This window comes from Rhinopithecus bieti, unplaced genomic scaffold, assembly GCF_001698545.2.
Source record: "Rhinopithecus bieti isolate Rb0 unplaced genomic scaffold, ASM169854v2 scaffold_40377, whole genome shotgun sequence".
NCBI lineage: Eukaryota > Metazoa > Chordata > Mammalia > Primates > Cercopithecidae > Rhinopithecus > Rhinopithecus bieti.
Genome location: NW_016817076.1, coordinates 792,301 through 813,710, shown reverse-complemented (window position 1 = coordinate 813,710; position 21,410 = coordinate 792,301). Strand labels below are relative to the sequence as shown.

Sequence of the window (21,410 nt, the reverse complement as noted above, 5' to 3'; positions counted from 1 at the left end):
TATATGAAAAGAAAGAAAAAACCCGAAAACATTCTTAGCCTATAAGCAGCAGATTGCATACCCCTGTTCTTGAGGATGTACTCTCTGTTGGAATTCAATATGCGTACTGTTTGTTTTGGTGGGAAGGAAGTGCTTATGTTAACTAGTTTCTTTAAGTACATTTGATTTAGATTCCTGAGGTTAGAAAAAAGCCCTGGGAGCTATAAAGACAGTACTCTATCGCCAGAGAGATGATCTGAACCTTTTAATTCTTCCATGTTCAAACATTTTATTTTGGTTGAACTAGCAAAATAATGCTGTACGTAAGAGACTTGAGGCTGCTTCATTTTGATAGCTGAATATTTGTAGAACTTTGGATGAAGCTCATTTTAGTCATCAGTTATGATAAGATGGCATTAGGAAGTATGCTTGCCTAGATAGGTCTAACCAATAGCTATGGTTGGTTCAATTATTTTCTTATTTCTGGTAAACATATACATAGCCAATGGCAGTTTGTTAGTTGGCAATTTTAGAAGCTTGATTGGTTTGAGGTTTATAATTGAATGACTTGAGGAGGTATCAAATGTAGGTATCAAAACCTATAAAATGATTTTGGCAACCCCAAATAATATACATAGGGAAGCTTTTTTTTTTTCCAAATTTACAAAATTAATAATTTTATTTCTTTCTAAATCAGGGTGTAAGTGTGGAGGCAGTTGATCCAGTGTTCCAAGCTAAAATGTTGGATATGTTGAAACAGACAGGAAGGTAAGCATTTTAAGTGATCAGCTAAAGAAATCATGGGAAATATTTATAGAAACATACCTCAAAGTTATAGATGTTCATCAATATCATTTCTAGAAAAAGAGGTCACGTAGTTGACATAAAAGTATCTGTAAATATCGGTGCCATGCACCGCCTGTCTAGTATGTCTTCCCTTTAGAACCAGAGAAATTTGCCCATCAGAGAACTGCCTCATGTTAAAATTCTTGACTGTCACATAGTAAGCTTGGGCTGTAGCTTCCCTCTGTTTAGCATATGGAGTTACTGTCTAGTCACTTATAATTGAAAGAGCTTGTATGTTCCATGTATTTGAGAGCTGCAACTGAATGAGATTATGAATATTTAATTATGTTTGTAGGCATAGTTTTAAAGACGGAGAAAGTATAATCCAAATATTCTGAAGTTTTTTTCCTCAGACCAAATCTCTCAATAGTTACCATTCTCTTGCTCAAATTCTTCTACTGTGGAAAAAACTTCAAAATTAATGTTAGCAAAAGGCTCAGCAGCTGAGCAGAACAGTGCAAATTGGTTTTTGACTGAGTTCCTAGTTCTGCTGGTTTAATTGATATTTAATCCTTTCATAACAGTGGATCCTGGTGTCCATTGTTAAAAATGTACTCTGTGCCTGGAAAATCCAACTCCCAGAGCTAAGGAGTTAAAGAGTAGATATTTACTTGAATGCTGAAAGGCTAAAAACTGGCTCTGAGAAACTGTGGTAACAAGGTGAAAAACTGAAAGCCTTATCTACCACTGCTAATGTGCATCTCTTAATGATAGTACTCCTTTGTCACACATATTCATTTCCATGTTTTCTGGATAATATGGTGTACAATTTCAGGGTTTCTAATGGTGCTTTTTCACACCTGTGTGTTTTTCATCTCTTCTTAATTTATACCCCGTTAGTGTGTTGTTTCTTTTCATATCATAAATGTATTACTTGTTCTGTTCTGAGCATCTGAATGCCCTCTTTGTTTCAGGCCGGAGATGGTTGTTGGTTGGTATCACAGTCACCCTGGCTTTGGTTGTTGGCTTTCTGGTGTGGATATCAACACTCAGCAGAGCTTTGAAGCCTTGTCGGAGAGAGCTGTGGCAGTGGTTGTGGATCCCATTCAGAGTGTAAAAGGAAAGGTAGAGTAGCTTCTATCTTTATTGCCATCTACTGCCACATTCTGTTTACAGATACATTAAATAAAAATCCATTTTGTTCAAAGCAGGATTCTTAATTACACAGAAAGCTGCTATCTGTTTACTTAAAAAACAAACAAAAAAACTTTACAAGTTGATAACTGTGTCTTGGTATTATTAGCAATTTATTTAGAGATTTCTTCTTTAATCACTTGTGTAATTGTCATGAATATTTATCTTTAAATTTTTTGAATTTCATAAAATTAGGAAAGTTAAACCATACTCAAAGCCTGCTATAAACATTTTATTAATATTTAAATAAACATTGCTTTACCTTTATTTTCAAATGATGAATTTGGAATTGGCAGAACATTTTAAAAATCTATTTAAAGGGCATTGTTTTGCAGACATTGTGCAGGACATATTCTGGAGTTGTGTTTTCCAAATATTTTAGACAATGAAAACTTGCCCAAAGACTTGGTATCAACCATTCACGTTTCTGGAGTGAGGATGCAAATGAATGATTAAATATGCTAAATAATTCTGAAAACAGATTAACTTGGAAAGCATATTGGGTTATAGTTCTTTGTTGAAACCCCTTTTGTTCTTGTTTAGTTCTCTTTCTCTTTTTTTGTTCATTCTTTCTTTCTTTCTTTCTTTTTTTCATTTCTTTCTTTCTAGCCCCATATGCCATTTTCCTATTTCCTGCCTCATGACAGCAGGGAGCAGCTCTATTATCACCTTCACAGAGCTGTCTGCAAATGTGAGAGGCAATTCGATTTTGCTCAACCACAGGGAGAGTGGATTAGAAAAACTACAGAACATACAGAAATTGGCTAGGTGGTTACTGCTTTAAAATACTGCTGAGGTGTCTTGTTTGAGCATGTACTTCCATTGTAGTGTAGAATAATTGTTAAAAATCACAATATATTTATACAATCCTTTTTATGCAGGTTTTACAAATAATTTTTAGAGCACTTAGAAGTAAATATTAGCTTGTTATCTATCAGACCTGGAGTTTGATAGTAGTGCAGATTACATTTATATCTGCTCACCAGCTCAAACAAACTAAACATGGCTGTTAAAACATGGAGTTTTTATCTGTCATAAATTTGAAGTTGAATGTTTTCTGACATCATACCATTATCATGTATAAAAATTGAGGTCTTCTCTAAATCATGATCTTATTAGGTGTGATTTAGCTTTTCAGAGGCAAAACTATCCACAAAACAATAATAGAAACTGATATACTAGACCATTCAGAATGGATAGCTTCTGATTCTTGCTATATGCCTATATTTCAATTTATTTACTTTTTTTTAACTAAATGGGTTAGATAAAAGAGGTTGAAAAATCCTTGATTGTTACTGGCTTTATGAATTACAGTATAATACCTCTTAAGTTTAATTCTGTATTTTAAGGTACCTTTTTAGTAACTCGTAAGTAATTCATTTAAGTAACGATTACTGTTTTACAAATATAACAATTATCTAACAAAGTCCCCTACCACAATATTTACAAGTAATAATTAAAGCTTAATTTTAAATATAATTAGAATTCTGTTTCGTAGTATTAGCTTAACTTAGGTTTTATGATATCTTGACTAATGTGATGGTGGCTACTTTGAAAAGGAAAGTAAAACAAACACAATGAAAGAAAGCATTCTCAAAATACAGTAAATAAATGTAAATGTAAATAAATGAGTATGTATGGCAATTTTAGTTTCCAAACCTAGTTTAAGTGTTGTATAATATTGGAATTTTCATTATTTCTAATTAATTGTAATTTATATTAAAATGATGAATTTCATTTAATAATATGCATTCATCACATGTCTTAACAATGTTAAATTTAGTTTTAAAATAATATATCTAAAATTTATGAAGTCATATGTATCACTGTCTACTTTTGTATATTAGGAAGAAATCTTTTTGAAAAAATTTAGTGTAAATACCTATCATTGATGATTTGCATCACTTGTTGGACCTAATGTCTAGATTCATACTATTACATCTCCTGAAATAAGGATCCAGTTCTTTGTCAGTAATGCAACTTCATCTTTAAGGAGTCAGAGTTTGATTGTAATTTATGGTTCTTTCAGTGTCAAGTCCTCTCATCACTATGAATCAGATTAAATGCTAGTAAATCCTTAGAGTGTTTTAGTTAAATCATGATACTTATGAATATAAACTTATAAAAATGAAGAATAGCATAAGAGTCTCCCTCTCCTTTCACTGTGTGTGATTTATGAAAGCTGTCAAAATATTTAGTAAGGCTATGATTAGATCAAGAATTAAAATGACATTTTATATATAAATGATTTAAGTTGGGTCTCTGTTCACTTTTTTTAAAACCTTTCTTGAACGTTTTGTATATTTCCATCTTTATAAATTCCAATATTTCTGTCTTTGAGAAATTAGATAAGCCTGGATTCTTTCTTGGTAATCTCAATTCATTCACAATTAGTTTGATTTTCTTTTATGGTGACTTGATTACATTTTTTATTGAATAATTGCTGTGAGCCAGGTATTATGAATAACCATTTCAACTTATTTATTCTTTGTTATAATCCTAAAGATAGGACCTGTTACTATGACATGTTATTAGCGGTTAAAAAAAAAAATTAGGGCCAAGGAGATTGCTTTGCCAAAGTCAGACCATGAGTTAGCATTAGAACAAAGTTACGAATCCAGTTCTGTAAAATTTCAGAGCTCAGGCTTTTTTAATGACTCTTTAATTCTTTAATATTAAACCATTATGAATGATATAATCAGAGTAACTGCAGAATGCAAAATGAATACCAGAGGTCATTGTGAGGCCATTCCTTAAGTTACTGTGGATAGGTGTCATTCTCTTCAGCATAAGTCAGGGGAAAGAGCTGTACATTTCCTCTAAGTTCTCCATAGTTTTCTCTAGGTATTATGTATTATATATTAATTGATTTTTTAAAATGTGTTGTTCCATTAATTTAAAAAAACAATTTAGACAGATTTATTCCTGTTGACTTTTGTGACATCCCTAGGAGTAAACACTGAAATTAACATAAATAATGAAGTACACTATATGATAAAGAATCTGTAACCCTACTATAAATGTTTTTAAATGATACAGGTGAAAACCAATGGTAATTGCACTCATAATTTAAATGGAGAGTAAGCTCACAGAAGTTACCAGTGAGTTCTGCTCTAATCAGGGAAATAGTTTATAAGATCTGCTTGTACCATTTAGTTCATTTGTAAAATATACATATTTACATATTTTAAACTTTAGTTCTCAAATGGCACAGTGGGGACCTCTTGCTGAATGTTTTATTATCTTGTATACTCAGCCCACAACTAGATCCAGCAGCAAATTTAGAAGTTAATTCAACTTGTAATGTGACTATACTTCTTTCTTGAGGCAAAAAGAATGGTCACTTTGGGCAAAATCATAAAACTAGCATACAACTTAATTAGGATATTGTAATATATTTATTAAAAAGCATTACTGCTTTAGAGAACTCATTTTCGTTGATGGGGTTCCTATTAGTAAAATGCTCAGTTGTTACCAGCTAACTAACTCCTAACAATCATTGTGTCTGTTCTCTGTTTTGAAAACATAAAAAAAGAAATGACTGTGTCCAAATGTGTCTTCCACTGGTTAGGTTTTCTTGAAACATTTTTATTTAATCTGATCAAAACACTCAATAGACTTTAAAAAATGTGATGTTTATTTAACTGTAGCTCAGCTTATCTGCAGGTATTTCTTAAGGATCCCTGATCTGTATGCTAATGATTCTAAAGTACAAAATAAATTTTAAAAAATGGTCTTTGTCTTCTTTGAGAAGATAAATTATATACATTTAGCGTTAGTAGTGAGCAAGATCTCATTCTGCCAATTATATACTGATAACCTATACTGATATTTTGCATACTGATACAAAATATACTGAAATTGCTTGTTTCTGTAAGTATTAAATTGGTTGCTAGAGACAGAAATAATTCAACAAATACTTATTCAGAATTTTATATGTGCCAGTATACAATAAAGTATTACTTGTATAGCAAACACAGTAAATGTAAATTAAAATTAGAAGAAGGGAGAAAAATCAGTGTAGGTTGCACAGAATAGATAAAGCTTGGGCTGAGTTTTGAGAGGTAGGCGGGACATCACTCAAAAAAGAGGAGCTTGTACCGCATGGGAAGAATGTAGAAACAATATCATTCCAAGTGGTACTAACCTCTTCGTTCATTCTTTTTTCCACAGGTATTAGAATGTAAAAGGAGTGGTTTCATTGGTTTTAATTTGTTTAAACAACTAGCATTTTACAAAAGATGGGGCTTTGGAGAATAAATACAAATGCAGGAAGAAAGTTAGGGAATGTGGCCGGGTACCATGGCTCACATCTGTAATCCCAGCACTGTGTGGGACCTAAGTGAGTGGAATGCTAGAGCCCAGGAGTTTGAGACAAGCCTGTGCAACATGATGAAACTCTGTCTCTAGTTTTAAAAAAAATTAAAATAAAAAAAAAAGTTAGCGAATGAATGTTGTAAGAGCGTACCCTTTATTTTCAGATATCTAGAAGGTTGTGTCTTTTTTTTTAGGGGTGGGTAGCAAATATTTTACTTTTCCAAGAAATTTTATATTAGAAAGTTTTAAGATGGCGAAGGTTTTTAAGTACTCAAAATAGTTTACTCAAATCCTAGTCTTGTTTTGAGCTTCTTATTTTATTATATCTATGGTGTGTTGTATATATATATATATACTAATATATATATATTCTCTCTCTCTCTCTCTCTATATATTTATATAATATATTATATTACATTAGTAGTAGGCCATAGCCAGGGCATAGAGTAATGTAGAACACAGACTTAGGGGTCAGGCCTGCATTAAAATCCCATTTTTATCTCCTCTTTTGCAGTGTGACCTTGAACAAGTTACCTAATTTTCTTGAGCTTCAGATTTTTCCTCTATATAACAGGAATCTTAGTATCTATTTCTTTCTTTCTTTTTTTTTTTTTTTTTTGAGACGGAGTCTCGCTCTGTCGCCCAGGCTGGAGTGCAGTGGCCGGATCTCAGCTCACTGCAAGCTCCGCCTCCCGGGTTTACGCCATTCTCCTGCCTCAGCCTCCCGGGTAGCTGGGACTACAGGCGCCGCCACCTCGCCCGGCTAGTTTTCTGCATTTTTTAGTAGAGACGGGGTTTCACCGTGTTAGCCAGGATGGTCTCGATCTCCTGACCTCGTGATCCGCCCGTCTCGGCCTCCCAAAGTGCTGGGATTACAGGCTTGAGCCACCGCGCCCGGCCTCTTAGTACCTATTTCATAGCATTATAACTATCATAAGATAATATATGTAGAGATTAGAGTACACATGTCATATTAGGAGGTGTGCAATAAATGATACTTTATTCTGAAGATTAACATAATGCATACTTAAAAGGATCAAGAATGGCCGGGTGAGGTGGCTCACGCTTGTAATCCCAGCACTTTGGGAGGCCAAGGCGGGTGGATCACGAGGTCAGGAGATCGAGACCATCCTGGCTAACACGGTGAAACCCCGACTCTACTAAAATACAAAAAATTAGCTGGACGTGGTGGCAGGCGCCTGTAGTCCCAGCTACTCGGGAGGCTGAGGCAGGAGAATGGCGTGAATCTAGGAGTTGGAGGTTGCAGTGAGCTGAGATCACACCACTGTACTCCAGCCTGGGCGACAGAGCGAGACTCCATCTCAAAAAAAAAAAAAAAAAAAAGGATCAAAAACTAGAATATTTAAAAAATATAATGTGAATGTTTCTGCAAATTTTGATAAGAACAAGCCTATAAATTAATCTCTAATTTGCTACATTTAGGAAGATGTTAATGACTACAAAAGAAATGAAGTCTTCCCTTCTTATATTTTGTACATGCTAATTAATCTAGGAATACTCTTCTGATTCGCCAACTTTTATTTAGCACTTACCATTTTCTAAGATATTTTCCTTGGGCATGCTGATGAAACTGAAGTGAATATATTACTTTGAAACTTGGAGGCTGGGCGCGGTGGCTCAAGCCTGTAATCCCAGCACTTTGGGCCGAGACGGGCGGATCACAAGGTCAGGAGATCGATACCATCCTGGCTAATACCGTGAAACCCCGTCTCTACTAAAGAATACAAAAACTAGCCGGGCGACGAGGCGGGCGCCTGTAGTCCCAGCTACTTGGGAGGCGGAGGCAGGAGAATGGCGTAAACCCGGGAGGCGGAGCTTGCAGTGAGCTGAGAGCCGGCCACCGCACTCCAGCCTGGGCGACAGAGCCAGACTCTGTCTCCAAAAAAAAAAAAAAAAGAAAGAAACTTGGGCCTATGAGGTGATTAATGTATTGCACTTAACCATTTTGTGTTTTATTCATCTGTCTGTGTTGTCTTCCCCACAAGACTGAGATGTCTTTGAGGAGAGATACCAATATCTTGGAATTTAGTGCATTGCAATAGTTTTTTCATAAATGTTTATAAAATAAAATTGAGGAATGAATTTGCATCAGTGTTCAGCCATTACCAGTTCTATTTTTTTTTAGCTTTTAGCATATCCAAACAACTGCAGTTAATTTTGTGACATTTATTAATTTTTTATATGTTAGCATAGAGTCATTTATTAAATAACTGGAACATGTGATTGACAAGGTCAGTTAGCCAGTTTACTTATGAACATTATCCTTGGTCAGTTTGAACCCTGTAAAATTAGAGCTAGAGTTCAAGTTTAATATGTCATTTGTCTTCTAAAAGTAGGAAAAGATATTTAGCACAGCTGTTATATTTATAAGATTATTTTTTGATCAGTATCCCACAAGTGTCAGCTAGGGCTGGGTAGTCCTAATGATAAACTGTACACACTCATGCACACCCCTTTTCTTTGTCTAGTTTTCCAGGCAAAAAGAGAAAAATAGGAAATAGAATGCATAAAAAAATCTATTTCCATTCCTGACATAGCTCTGTGAGCATACCCTTCCAAGGTATTCTTGGAACACGTTTTGTTACTGTATTATCTTTTGTTTGCTTCCTGTCTTTCACTCTTATTATCAGTTTGAACACTCTCAGATCTTGTGAGGATGCCTAAGAAAATATTACAGGTATTAATGTTCCTATACTATTTATGATAGAAACACGTGTAATAGTTTATCACATTTATTTAGCTGATATAAGGAATTGTCAGCTAGGAATGTAGAAATAATTTTACTTTAAAAATTTTAAGAGCATAAGTCGTATATGGAGGTAAGAATTCCTATGGAGTTCTTTTAACCTAGAGCTTCTAGATTAATAATATAATCTCTGAGCTAATTTGTTATGCTTTACTACTTACTGTGCATTTTGAATGATGTAAATGTGCTTCAAATTAGTTTGAATCCAACTGTTTGAGTAAAAATACATCATTCATTACCTGTAAGAATATTATTTATTGACTCTCTCTTCTTGAATGCTTTTCTTTCTGTAGTCATCTAATTATCCCTGGTCATTAGTTCAACAGACACCTGTTGATCACTACTTTATGCCAAGAGTACATTGGAGTTATAGAGAAGAATATGATCTACTCCCTATCCTTAATGCCAGTTTTGAACTAGCAAGTGGAAACGTGGAAACTATGACTTTGATTGAGAGGCCTTTTCAGAGCCTATATATTTTAATTTTTAAAGATCACATTCTAGATGTGACGTTAGCCATTGTTAGTTGCGAGGATATTTCTGGACCTGGGACTTAGTTTTGTCAGGTTTAATGTCTTCTTGTCCTTGTAATTTCCTGAAGAGGGTAGAAATGAAGTGGTAAATTTTCTTCAAAGTCATAATTGATCCCTCGGTTGTGATTTTTAGGCTACTAGTAAGCTGATTAATAGATGCTTACAGTCACTTTTCACATTCCAGATAGCTTTACCATATGTAGTTTTAAATCCAAATTAAATACAAGTCAGTGGTCTATGAGTTTCTCAGTTTAGCAGGTCACAAAAAAGTATTTCATGAATTCAGAACTGAGCAGTGATAAGTAAAGACTATATTGTTAACAAGCTAGTGATTAGATTTTGTTTATAGATGATGGATATTTTCTTTTCTTTTCCTTTTTTTCAGGAAAATAAACATAAGTGGTAAAATTTCTATAGCATAGTAACCAAAAGTACTTTTTTTTTAGTTTTTCATTTCAATAGACACTTATTTTGCACTGTATTTTGTGTGCCACTTACTTTGTTATAGAATGGATATTCAGTGACGAATGAGACACAAACCTTGCTGTTGAGTAACTGAACACAGTAGTACTCCTTTCTTGTTTTTGTGTCAGGACAGCTATTATAACAAACAGCTTGATGATGAAGAGTACTGGCTTTGACAGGCTGTATAGGTATAAATCATAGTGGTATCATTTAGGTTGTGTCATTTCATTTAATTGATTTAAATTCTCTACAATGCAGTTTCCTTATCCATAAATTCATAATATTAATACCTAAACTTGGTTGAGACGATTAGCAAGATAATTTCTATATAGTATTTAATTGATAAGCAAAATAAAAATACACAAAAGTGATACACAGCAAAGTAATTGGCCTTTACATATTTTTCCTACTAAAATGCCTTTGCCTATTGAGAGATAGTAGTTCAGTGGATATACTTTGTATTTTTCTTTGAATGTGGTGTTATAGCATAAGCAATGTATATACATCCCTTATTCTCATCCACATGCTCTACTGCCATGCTAACATAGTTGAGCCCATCTTTGTTCTCTAGGGCCCTTTATTCCTTTGCTGTATGTGGAATTGCCAACAGACAAACCAGTTGTTTTAATTTTTCCACTAGAAAGGGATCTGAAGTCACTGGTTCCATTTGATGTAGACTGAGTAGCCCCTAGATAGAATTGATATCAGATTAGTGATCCATAGGTGATAGTCTCTTGTAGCTTATTAGTAGTCCCCTGAGGAGTTCAATTTTAAGCTCACTCTTTGTCACTTATGAGTCTAGAAACACTGATCATGCAGGAGTAGTATCAAGATTCTAGGCATATTCAGTCATTTTTAAAAGAGAGATAATAACCTTCAGTGTAACTATACGCTTTCTTATGGTAATCAGGAATTTCCCTAAGGAAATACATCTTACAGTGTCACTCTCTAATTTCCTTTTTTTTTTTAATACTTCAGGTGTCTCCTGAAGCAAAATTTATAGTTATAACTTGATTTTTAGGGTAACTTTTTTCCAATGTTAACACTCTTCATGATACCAGTAGTCTGCTTTGTTAACTGTATCAGTTTGGGTCCTCTGTGGATCAGATGCCAAAATGAAATTAGACATGCAAGAGATTTATTGGGGGAGACACCCATGTTGGAGAAAGGGGAGAGCCTTCAGACAGCGGTGAAGGTTTGACCCTGCAAGAGGAGAAAGTGAAGGTAGATTGGGTAGAAGAGCCACAGACTGTAGCTAGTGCTCAGAAAATTTCAGCCAGGCTGCTGGGGAGTCCTTGAGCCAAAATTAGCCTTTACAGGAATCCCTTATTTGGCAGGAATGACTAGGTTCTAGTACCACTGCTGTGTTCAGTTGTTGGCTGGGAGCTGCCCAGGAGAAGTATGACCTGGTGTGAATGCCCAGTGGATCCAAAGGTGTAAAAGCTGGAGGTTGTGAGTCAGTCATGCACTCCACAGCAGGTTCTGTTGAAAGAGCTGGGCTGGGCAACTCCATCACTGCCACAGTTAGTAACAGTGAAAACTATAGTGGCAGAAACACATATATTATTTTATTACCAAGTCTATGAGGCATCGTCATTCATGAGCAAATGGAGAAATTGAAGGGTTAAATAACTTGTTTGAGGTCCCTTAGCTAGTAAGTGATAGACCCAGAATTCTAACTTAGGCAGGATTGACTCCAGAGTGCCTCAAGCATTTAAACCTCTACACCATACTGACTACATGCATATGTTGAAAAAATTCTGTGAAACTTTATTTTTATTATAACTTAAGTAAATTCCTTTCCCAGTGTTTCATGAATCTAAAAATGTCTAATTACCTTTTACCATACTAGTTTCTAAAGATCGATTTGTTTTCATTAAAGCATATATGTTCAAAACTTGTGGATTTACTCTTTGAATTTTGATGCATGTCTTCACTTGTCAAAAAAAGTAAATTATGCAAGTTACACCCCATCCCCCTTTTCTCCCAATATACTGAAGTTGTACTACAGATCTCTAGCTACAGTAAGCAATTCTCCGAGGATGAAGAAAGAAAATGTACATACACATAGGAATTTCTTTTCCAGAGCTAAAATTGACATTTTATAAATAATTTCCGTGTTGCAAACTTGAGACTAAGAAATCACAGCAATTCAGTGATATGCATTTGGCATGAGTCAGTTTTAGTTCTTAGTGCTTTTCATTGGAAATGGCATAAAAAGTAAGATTTCTCTGAATTTTTTATGCTGTGGGCTTACAAGAGACATAAGATGTTTTTCTCTTATAGATGTCTGGCAGTGCATGGCAGCAGAAGTAACGAAATGGTCACAAACCCCAGCAGTACTTCCCAGGTCACATGCACTCTTAATTTTTAAAGAATCTAGAAACAACCTAAGCAGTTGATAACAGGTCATTTCTAGGTGATAAAGAGTATTTGATATGGGTTGCCTTTCTTTCCACACCTTTCATTTTTATAATCATTTAGAGATTTACTTTACATAGTGATGGTTTTATGTTTTAAAATATGTAATCTAGTAACTGAATTTTACTTTTTTTCTTTTAGTGTTTGACATTGATTTTGAGGTCTTAAAATTTTTTCAAGTTTTAAAATTATTTTAGTTCATCACATATATACAAGTTACAGTTCATCTATATATGATGAACTGAATGATTTTTATTATATATAATATATAAGCATACATATATAATATATATTATATATATAGTGAGCTGACCTGAGGTTATGGAAGATTCTGATTGTTTCATTTTTAAGCTCAAGAAAATGAATGCATTATAAATTCTTAAAACATTAGTTCTACTCTGTGTAAATACCCATAATCATTGACTGTGATATGAGTACAACTGGACCAACTGAAAAGAGAGAGAGAAAAAAATTACAGCTACTGCCAGAAGTGTTTGTGTATTTTTCTTTAAAACACCTTTGTATTAAACTAATTTGAAGAGCTTTGCTTAAAAATAGCTTCCTTTGGATGTAAAAATTGGGAACTGTAGATTGGGGCTTTAGAAATTTAGTCTAGTCTTTCAGTGACCTAGCAGTTGATGTGAAAACATGAATTTTAAAATAAATAGCATATTGGATGAACTGTATTCTACTCATGAAGGAAGCCAAAAAATTATGGATTAGACTGAGTTTTAAGTCATAAACCAGATTCGTCATTAAAATGAAATGATAGATCCTTGACCCTTGGGCATGCTTGGAATAAATATGGAACTCAGTATTGTTTTTAAAACTATTTTGCTTTTATAGTCTAAGACAGATGTACAAAAAACATGCAGTTTTTATTTTGTATTGGCAGCTTCCAAATATTTAGTATCTATTTCCAAGAGTTGCAATTAGTAAAGCAACCATGGTACTGAAATCTGCACATCCCACAAGCTAATTATATTTGCAAGGTCAGAGTGAATACATATTTTCAGAAAAATAAAGGGTTATATAAATATGTGTCTTCTACTTGGCTGTTATATCACAGTTTGTTGATCTGGAGTATAATGTGTACAATTCACAAATTTGTCTGATAACAGAAAGTGGTGTGTGATTGTGTTTATTTTACTAACCAGTATATTCACAGCAATCACTTCCAAATATCTCTCCAGTAAAGATGTGTTAATTACAAAACAGACAAGGTCTTCTATTATATTAAAGCTACTAACAAGAAGACAGCAGGAATCACACATGTAAATAGCATCATCAACCCCTATTTTAGTCCTCTGTTTTGATCTGTGAGTTGCGCATAGACCAAAGGTGCTATTAAAGACTGAGTGTATGAAATAGGCAGCATTATATGAACAAAATTTATTCAACAAGAAAACAGACCTTTAACATGAATTTAACAAGCCTGAGAAATTATAAACTATCATATGCTGCAGATTCATGCAGTGATAATAAACAAAAAAGGAAAGTAAGAGGTTTCCCTAAGCTAGCCAAACTGCTAATGGTTTTGTTATAAGCTGTCTACTGTTGCAGTGACCTCTGAAAAGTCTCAAGGCACTTGTACCAGAAAAAATTAAATGGTCAGGCTGGTGAATAGAGACTCAATGTGGTGTGTAGGCCTTCAGTATGGAAAGGAATTTTTCAAAGTCTAGCATCATATTACTGAAAATATTCTTCATACTTTACTCAGAGGTTTTGTTATTAAGGAGATACTTTTGTGTAAAGTTTTTTGGTTAAATTACTGCTTTAGTTTATAAGATACAAACTGAACTAATTTAATGTCTATATACTTCAGAATGAACTGTTTAGAAAATTTAGAGAGCTCAAAAAAATGGATTATTTCCCCTACCCACCCATACCTTAATTAATTCTTGGGGGTTCTTTGTTCAGTGTGTTGTATCTAAGATTTCTGTTTTTAACCATGGAGTGATCATTTTGCTGTCATTCTGTTGCATCATGCTGTAAATACACAAACATGGAGAAACGCTTTCAGCTATAGTGATGGCAGCAAATTCCTTTAATCTTAGTGTAAAGTAGTCATTTTCTATAGGCCATCATTGATACTCAGGAATTGTCAATGAAAGCATGTCATTTTATTAAGTTCTTGAATTTTTCTCTTAATTTCTTAAGAAAATTTTAAAAATGTGTTTTTAACAGATCATGATACCTACTTAACTGGTATTTTCATTTCCTTTTTATGAAGTTTCACACCTGCTTATAATATTTCAGAGAAATAATACAGACTTCTACAAGTAAAATAGCTGTCTGCTGTTTTAGTTTGAAAGCATTCACTATAAAAAAGTATACAGGAATTTTGTTGTGCTATATAATGAAATTTTCATAGTTTTGTAGCAGCTTTTTCTCCCTCTCATAAATGATTTTACTGAAATCTTGAAATGGACCAAAATGATGCTTTGCTCTTAAATATTTACCATTAATGGTTAGGGTGGCAATTCTTAATTTTGTGTTTAAGTTATATACCTATCTTTGAAAATGGTCACCTTCTTCCTCCTTTGCCAACATTTTAACTTTATCTTATTTAGTATGAGTGTGAGAAAATTTTACTTCTATATTTTCAACAATTGTTTGAAGTTATTTATGATAACATCTGATTAAAATATGTCTGATATTAGCACTTGTTTTTATTGCTTTTTTAAAAAAAGAATATGTTTAGAAAAAAATTTTAAGTATACGCAATGTAGGCCATATTTATTTATATATAAACATGAAAGTTAAGTGTGGATTGAGGTTATTGTATAAAAAGAAAAAAGTTTTCACAAACCATTAAATCATTCATGTTCTTGGGATACTTGGCTTTATTTTGATGCAAGAGGAATGAATCTTTGGGAAAATATTAACTGTTTAAAATAAAAGTAAAATTCAGAGTTGATACTGTAGGCCAAATGAGTAGACAGAAACTTGGATTGATTCACTTGTCATCATGTTTTAGTCTAGGTTTGTATTTTTTGTTACTGTCTTTGGTCCCATCATAGCAATCTTTTACAAAGGGTGATTTCTTTCTTTAAATCTTGTTCTTTAGTATACAGCATGCAGTAATACTTATTACAAACAGAATTTTCAGACTTGATTAGATTTGGTTGGCTTAACTATTTTTAATCTCTTAATATCCTCAAGTAATAATTGTACAAATAAGAACAAATCTAGTTGACACAGGTTTTAAAACATTGATTGTTCAGCACTTTTAAAGGCAAAATATAGAAATACTCTGTTACTATACTATCTTGCTTTAAGATTGTTTTATGTGATAAATCTATTCAGTTAAATTCCCTTCAAGTGGCAATCTGTCTTAAAGTCACGTGACTTTACATAAAACTTTACAGTGTTGAAAAGCTTTAGCAAGTATGTGATTCTTGTCAATCTCTTTATATGTAAGAGCTAACAGATGTTATTGTATCATAGTAGAATTTGAAGTATTTCTGTACACACAAAAAGAATATACCTATTATAATTTCTTTACCATGAATTTAGGACCTTATCATTCCATACCATGTTCTTGGCTTAAAGCATGGATGACCTTGGTTTTCTTATATTGTGCCTTCTATACTTGACAGTGGCTTGGACATTTAAGGCCATCAGACAAGGTATAAGTCTTTCATAGTCACAAGAAGTAAAAGGTATCTGACTAGAAGAGAATACGTGGGCAAGTGCCTTGCTGGCTGTAATTTTGTTGTCATTTCAAGTACTGTGGTGGTGTAATTGATGTGACAGGGCTGGGCTTTAGATGTGGTCCCTTAACTTGTGCTCACTTTCAGTTTTAGTTTCTCTGTCATTCATTTTGATTAGGTAAAATTTAGGTGACAAACATATGCACACCAGTGAAGGCTGTTTGGTGTAAGTTTAGTAATGACAGATTTCAATAATAAAGATGCAAAGTTAATTTTTTTCTTTACTGTTTCATGAAAATTGCAATAATTGGTGTCAACTTACATTACAAGATAGAGGGTGGTGTGCTGATGGCACAGTCAGCAGGAGGTTCTTTTTTATTAATATTATAATTAAATGATTTTCTGGATATAGTCCAGAAACAGATGCACGTTGATCATGCCTTGTCCACTGTTGCTTGGCATTATCACTTGCTTTTAAAAAAAGAATTGACTTGACACCTTGTTTTTACAGGTTGTTATTGATGCCTTCAGACTGATCAATGCTAATATGATGGTCTTAGGACATGAACCAAGACAAACAACTTCAAATCTGGGTCACTTAAACAAGCCATCTATCCAGGTATTACCTATATTTGATAATGTGTTAAAACTCTGTTTTACATGTTAAAAGCCTGCTATAAGTAGTCTTTTTAAGTTCTAATTCTTAGTATTTTAATTTGCTTGCAAATTAATTTTTCTTTTGTTTTAAAAGAGAATTGTGGAAATATTTGCTCATATGTGAGTCAATTTTTAATGGGGTCTTTAAATTTTCCTATCGTATTTGAGGACACCCTTTTTGGGAGCATAGTAGATCTTTTATCTTGAAAGCATTCTGGCTTTGCATGGTTGACATTATAGAGAAGGACCAATAGGAGTTTCAGGTGAAGGACATAACTATTATCATTGCTTGATTAGTAGGTATTTTTCATAGCAGAAAACAATGGAGAAATTGCTGTATATTTTAAGATATCCCTAGAAATAATTCTTAAATATACTTAAAATTTACTTTTTTAAAAAACCCACCTTTAAAATAAACCTTATAAAAGACCTCCATATGTTACTTGTGATGAGAGTTTATATCTTGTTTTTTATTGTGATAATCAGTTACCATTAATTGCAGTTACTGGTATTCAGACACTTAATATCCTCTTGAGTGACTGTTTTCTTTGTGTCATTCACATGCCATGGTGTTTTTATACAAATCTGTATTGTCTGCAAAAATTATTTTAAATGTGTTTTTAAATGCACCACAGTCTGTGTCTGTCTAGTTAACTACTTCTCTAAAGATTAATTAAATGGGCAGAAATACCACGTTTGGTTAAGTAGAATACATAAAACAAAGACATTTTAGTAGTTATTGCTGCTCCCTTCTGAAACCTTGCTCTGTCATGAGGTTATCTTTGGGGAGTTATGGCTTTGACAGTTAACCATGGTTAAGCCTTGGTTACACTTTGATAACTTTATACTTTTAAATGCTTAATTTTGTGGCAGTCACTCATCCAAAATCTTCATCAGAGTGAAGTGTTTTGTTTTAAAGGATTGAGGTGTGATTTGAAAAAAAAAAAAAAAAAAAATGCAAGTCAAGGAAAACTGCAAAGTATAATGAGTATGAAATAAGCTACCAGTGGTTTTGACTGGGTACAGACAAGCCCGTACTTGCATGTTCCAAGAGAATATATTATTGGACCTGTTTAGCCTGTGATAATGACCTTTTTTATAAACTCCAGTAGCATCATACTGCTTCATTATTTTTTGCAAAAGGTTAAGTAGCATCTTACAAGCCAAGATCATTGTGATTACTACATGGTATGTTTCTGCCAGAAGTTTTTACTAATTGCAACTCACTCACCACCTGTTGCAGATTTCTTTTTTAAAATTAAAGCACTGCTTTTTAACCTTAAAAATCGACTGTAATCAATATTAATAATGTGTTTTTTTATACCACTCCAGTTTGTATTTTTTAATCTTACTTTACAGCCTGTAATTTAAAGTGCACCTTATAAAGCAGGTTCCAAACCTGTGTTAAACAACATGTGTACGTAACAACTACAGCATCATTATTTTTCCTTTCATTTTAGTTTGTTTTGCCTTCCAATTAGAACTTCTAAATATATTTATTTCACAGTTTATATAGTGCCCATCAGAATGACATCTATCTGGGTGCTCTACAGTTTTAAGACAATTTCAATACTAAAACACACAAATGGGACCAAGCCAACAAGTCATAGAACAAAGCCACACCTTAATGTACTTTCTTATTTTTCTAAGACAAGCTAGAAAACAACCCAGAAGAGCCTGAAGGGAATGGTAATATCTGTAATGAATTTTACTTTATGTTAGCAGAATCTTTAACTCTGGGATCAGAAGCCTTTCAGAAATGCCGTGCCTTTTATTTTGAAGGGGAAGTTAGCTGGTGTTAAGAGGGGCCTTGCTCTTAAACCAGCTTTCAAGTAGTAGGGATAAAAGTCTGATAACAACCATCAGCTCACATGCTGGTGGTCACTAATGATTTTCTAACAGATTTTTTTTTTACTATTAAAGTAGTGGAGAAAAATTATGATTCATTGTAGACTGCTATTTAATAATTTGAGAAAAGTTCAAATATGTTAAGTAAGAAAAAGATTATACAGCAGAATATATCAGTTCTCCATTCTGCAAGCGTGTATTTTATAGATGGTGCCTGTATATTTTATACCAGGATATTAGCATTGGTTACCTTTGGATGGTAGAATTGTGAGATTTTTTTGTCTTTCCTTGCCCATATTTCTTAAATTTTGTTCAGTGAAACATACATTGCTTTTAGAAAATGTTATTTTAAAGTACTAATTGACAGTGTTGAAATAAGCTAAGAGACAAAGGTTATTTTCACTTTCGTGTTTTATATAATAGAAGCCACTAATAATCTTCATAGAGAGGAGAAAGTATAATGCCCGTACTCTAGGCTTTTATATTAATATATGGTAATGTATATTATTTTCCACTTGGAACATTTGTCTGTTACTGTCAAATGTTTAGAATTGAGAGTTAACAAGCATTTATTTTAGTGACTAAATTTTTAAAACTATCCCATTATAAACTGTTCAGTGACATTTTGGATTCTTAAGTGTCACAGTAAATTTGAAGATTGGTAGTCAGTCTAATGGAAATTTAGTAAATATTGATGCATAGATGCATGTGCTAAGGCTAAGAGCCTCTAAGTATAGTGTTGAGTACAGTTGCATTGTTTAATAGAGTTAAGCTATTTGGAAAACATTGTATCAGTAATTACTGAACATATAAGTTATAAAACAATTGCACTAGAAAGGAGCCATTGTAATCATTTCGTACATGAGGAAACCTGACGCCCATAAAGGTGAGTTGCCCAGGTTGCCCAGTGAGGTAATGTAGGAACTAGTACTCATAACCAGATTGCTTCATTCTTTTATATTATTGTTGAAAATTTAATTAATTAATTTTGGCATAGATAATATATATACAGTTAAAAAAATTTAAAGTACAAAGTCATTTAGCAAAAACTCTCCCTTCCTCTTTCGCCTTCTGCAACTCAGTTCTCCACTCTAGAGGGAACCACAAAACACATTTTGTTTCTTTTCAGTTATTCTATTTATATTCAGAAAGCTTCATTTTAGAACGTGATTTAAAGGATATCAGTTACCACCGTATTTTCAGTTTATCAATATAAAATAAAGGCAAACAAATTTGTCTTTAGATCCAAGCACACCTTTTTAAGGAGCATGAAAACTTTAAAAACTTATCAGGAAGCCATGAGTAGCTCACATATAATTCATAAACTGTGTGTTTTATAATGAGCCTGCTTTTCCACAGCAGTGAGTGCATAGAGGTAAAATCATAAGTCAGTTGGTCGTGTGTAGTTCTACACGAAACTAAAAAGGACATGGCTGGTTGACTTATGATTTGGGAGGAAGGCACTGGGGCCACCACAGCAGGTGAGTAAGTGAAATTGAAAGACTACTTGAGGATATCATTTGATTTAAACTTAACATTGTTTTGTTATTGTTATACCTGCTGATCTTTCTTGCTGTCTGTGTTAGTTTTATTGCTTTTATCTAAAAAATTGATTTTCAAGTAATAGGGATAAAAGTCTGATAACAACCATCAGCTCACATGCTGGTGGTCACTATCAGGAACCCATGAGTCACTATCATGAACCATGACTATCAAAATGAGACTATCTGATTTTGATAGTCTCAAAAATATAGGGCCTAGTATCTGTGGGTCCATTAACTGGCTTCTGTATGTATTGGTTATAGCAGTTACTAGCTTTATGACCACCATGTAGGGTTGTGCAATTAGTGAGTGCATTGTGCAAACGTGCTTGGATGAGGGAGCTTCCAGCTCAAGCTCCACTGTCTGCAGCCAGACTATGTCTGCTTAGAGGACTGAGCACCTTTTTCTAATTCTCTACCAGGATGATTCATCTCCTAATGTACACAAATAGCACAGATTAAAGGAAGCCCTGATCACTTCTACTTTTTGATCTGTACAGAATAGCATTTTTATGCACTGAAATTTAATTCATTGCTCCTGATGATTATTGAAATGAATAAGGATTTAATATATACTCTTGGTACTTTACAATCAGTCACTGCTTCCTATGGAATTTCATAGCTCACTTTTATAAAAGACATTGGTGATAAGAATCTATTGTTAAAGTACTCATCTAAAATATTTTCATACTCATTGGAGTGATTTTTGCTAGCAAAGCTTAAAAATTAACATAATGCTTTGTTTCATCCTGATCCTTAAAGTACATAGACTTAATCCAAGAATTTCCTGACATGCATTGTAGCATAGTATGTTAGAAAGAACATAGGCTATGGAATAAGAATGAACTAGGTTCAGATCCCCATCTAGCCTTTTACTAGCTATAAACTTGGACAAATTAATATATGTGTCTTATTTTCTTTCTTTTTTGTTGTTTTTGTTTTTTATAGAGATGGGGTCTTGCTGTTGTCCAGGCTGGTCTTGAACTCTTGGGCTCAAGTGATCCAGTGCTGGGATTACAGGCTTGAGCCACTGAGCCTGACCCTGCATTTTATTTTCATCTGTCAGAATACAAATTGAATTGCCCTACCTTACAGTACTGTGAAGATTAGAAGATTTAATGTGTAAAGCAGATACTAGCTGCTCATTAAATGTTCTCTTTTTTACCCCTTCTTCCTCTACCTCGGTGACATCTTTTTTTTTTTTTTCTTTTTTTTTTTTTTTTTTTTTTTTTTTTTTTTTTTTTTT

At 33.5% G+C, this 21,410-nt stretch overlaps 1 protein-coding gene across 1 annotated transcript in view; it reads left to right on the top strand.

Moving 5' to 3' along the window:
• PSMD14 (proteasome 26S subunit, non-ATPase 14) overlaps nt 1–21,410 on the top strand; it is a 106,967-nt gene that overhangs the window by 60,087 nt on the left and 25,470 nt on the right. The window contains 3 exon segments of the mRNA XM_017855804.1: nt 677–747; nt 1,740–1,890; nt 16,630–16,737. Coding sequence (XP_017711293.1) covers nt 677–747; nt 1,740–1,890; nt 16,630–16,737 — 330 coding nt within the window.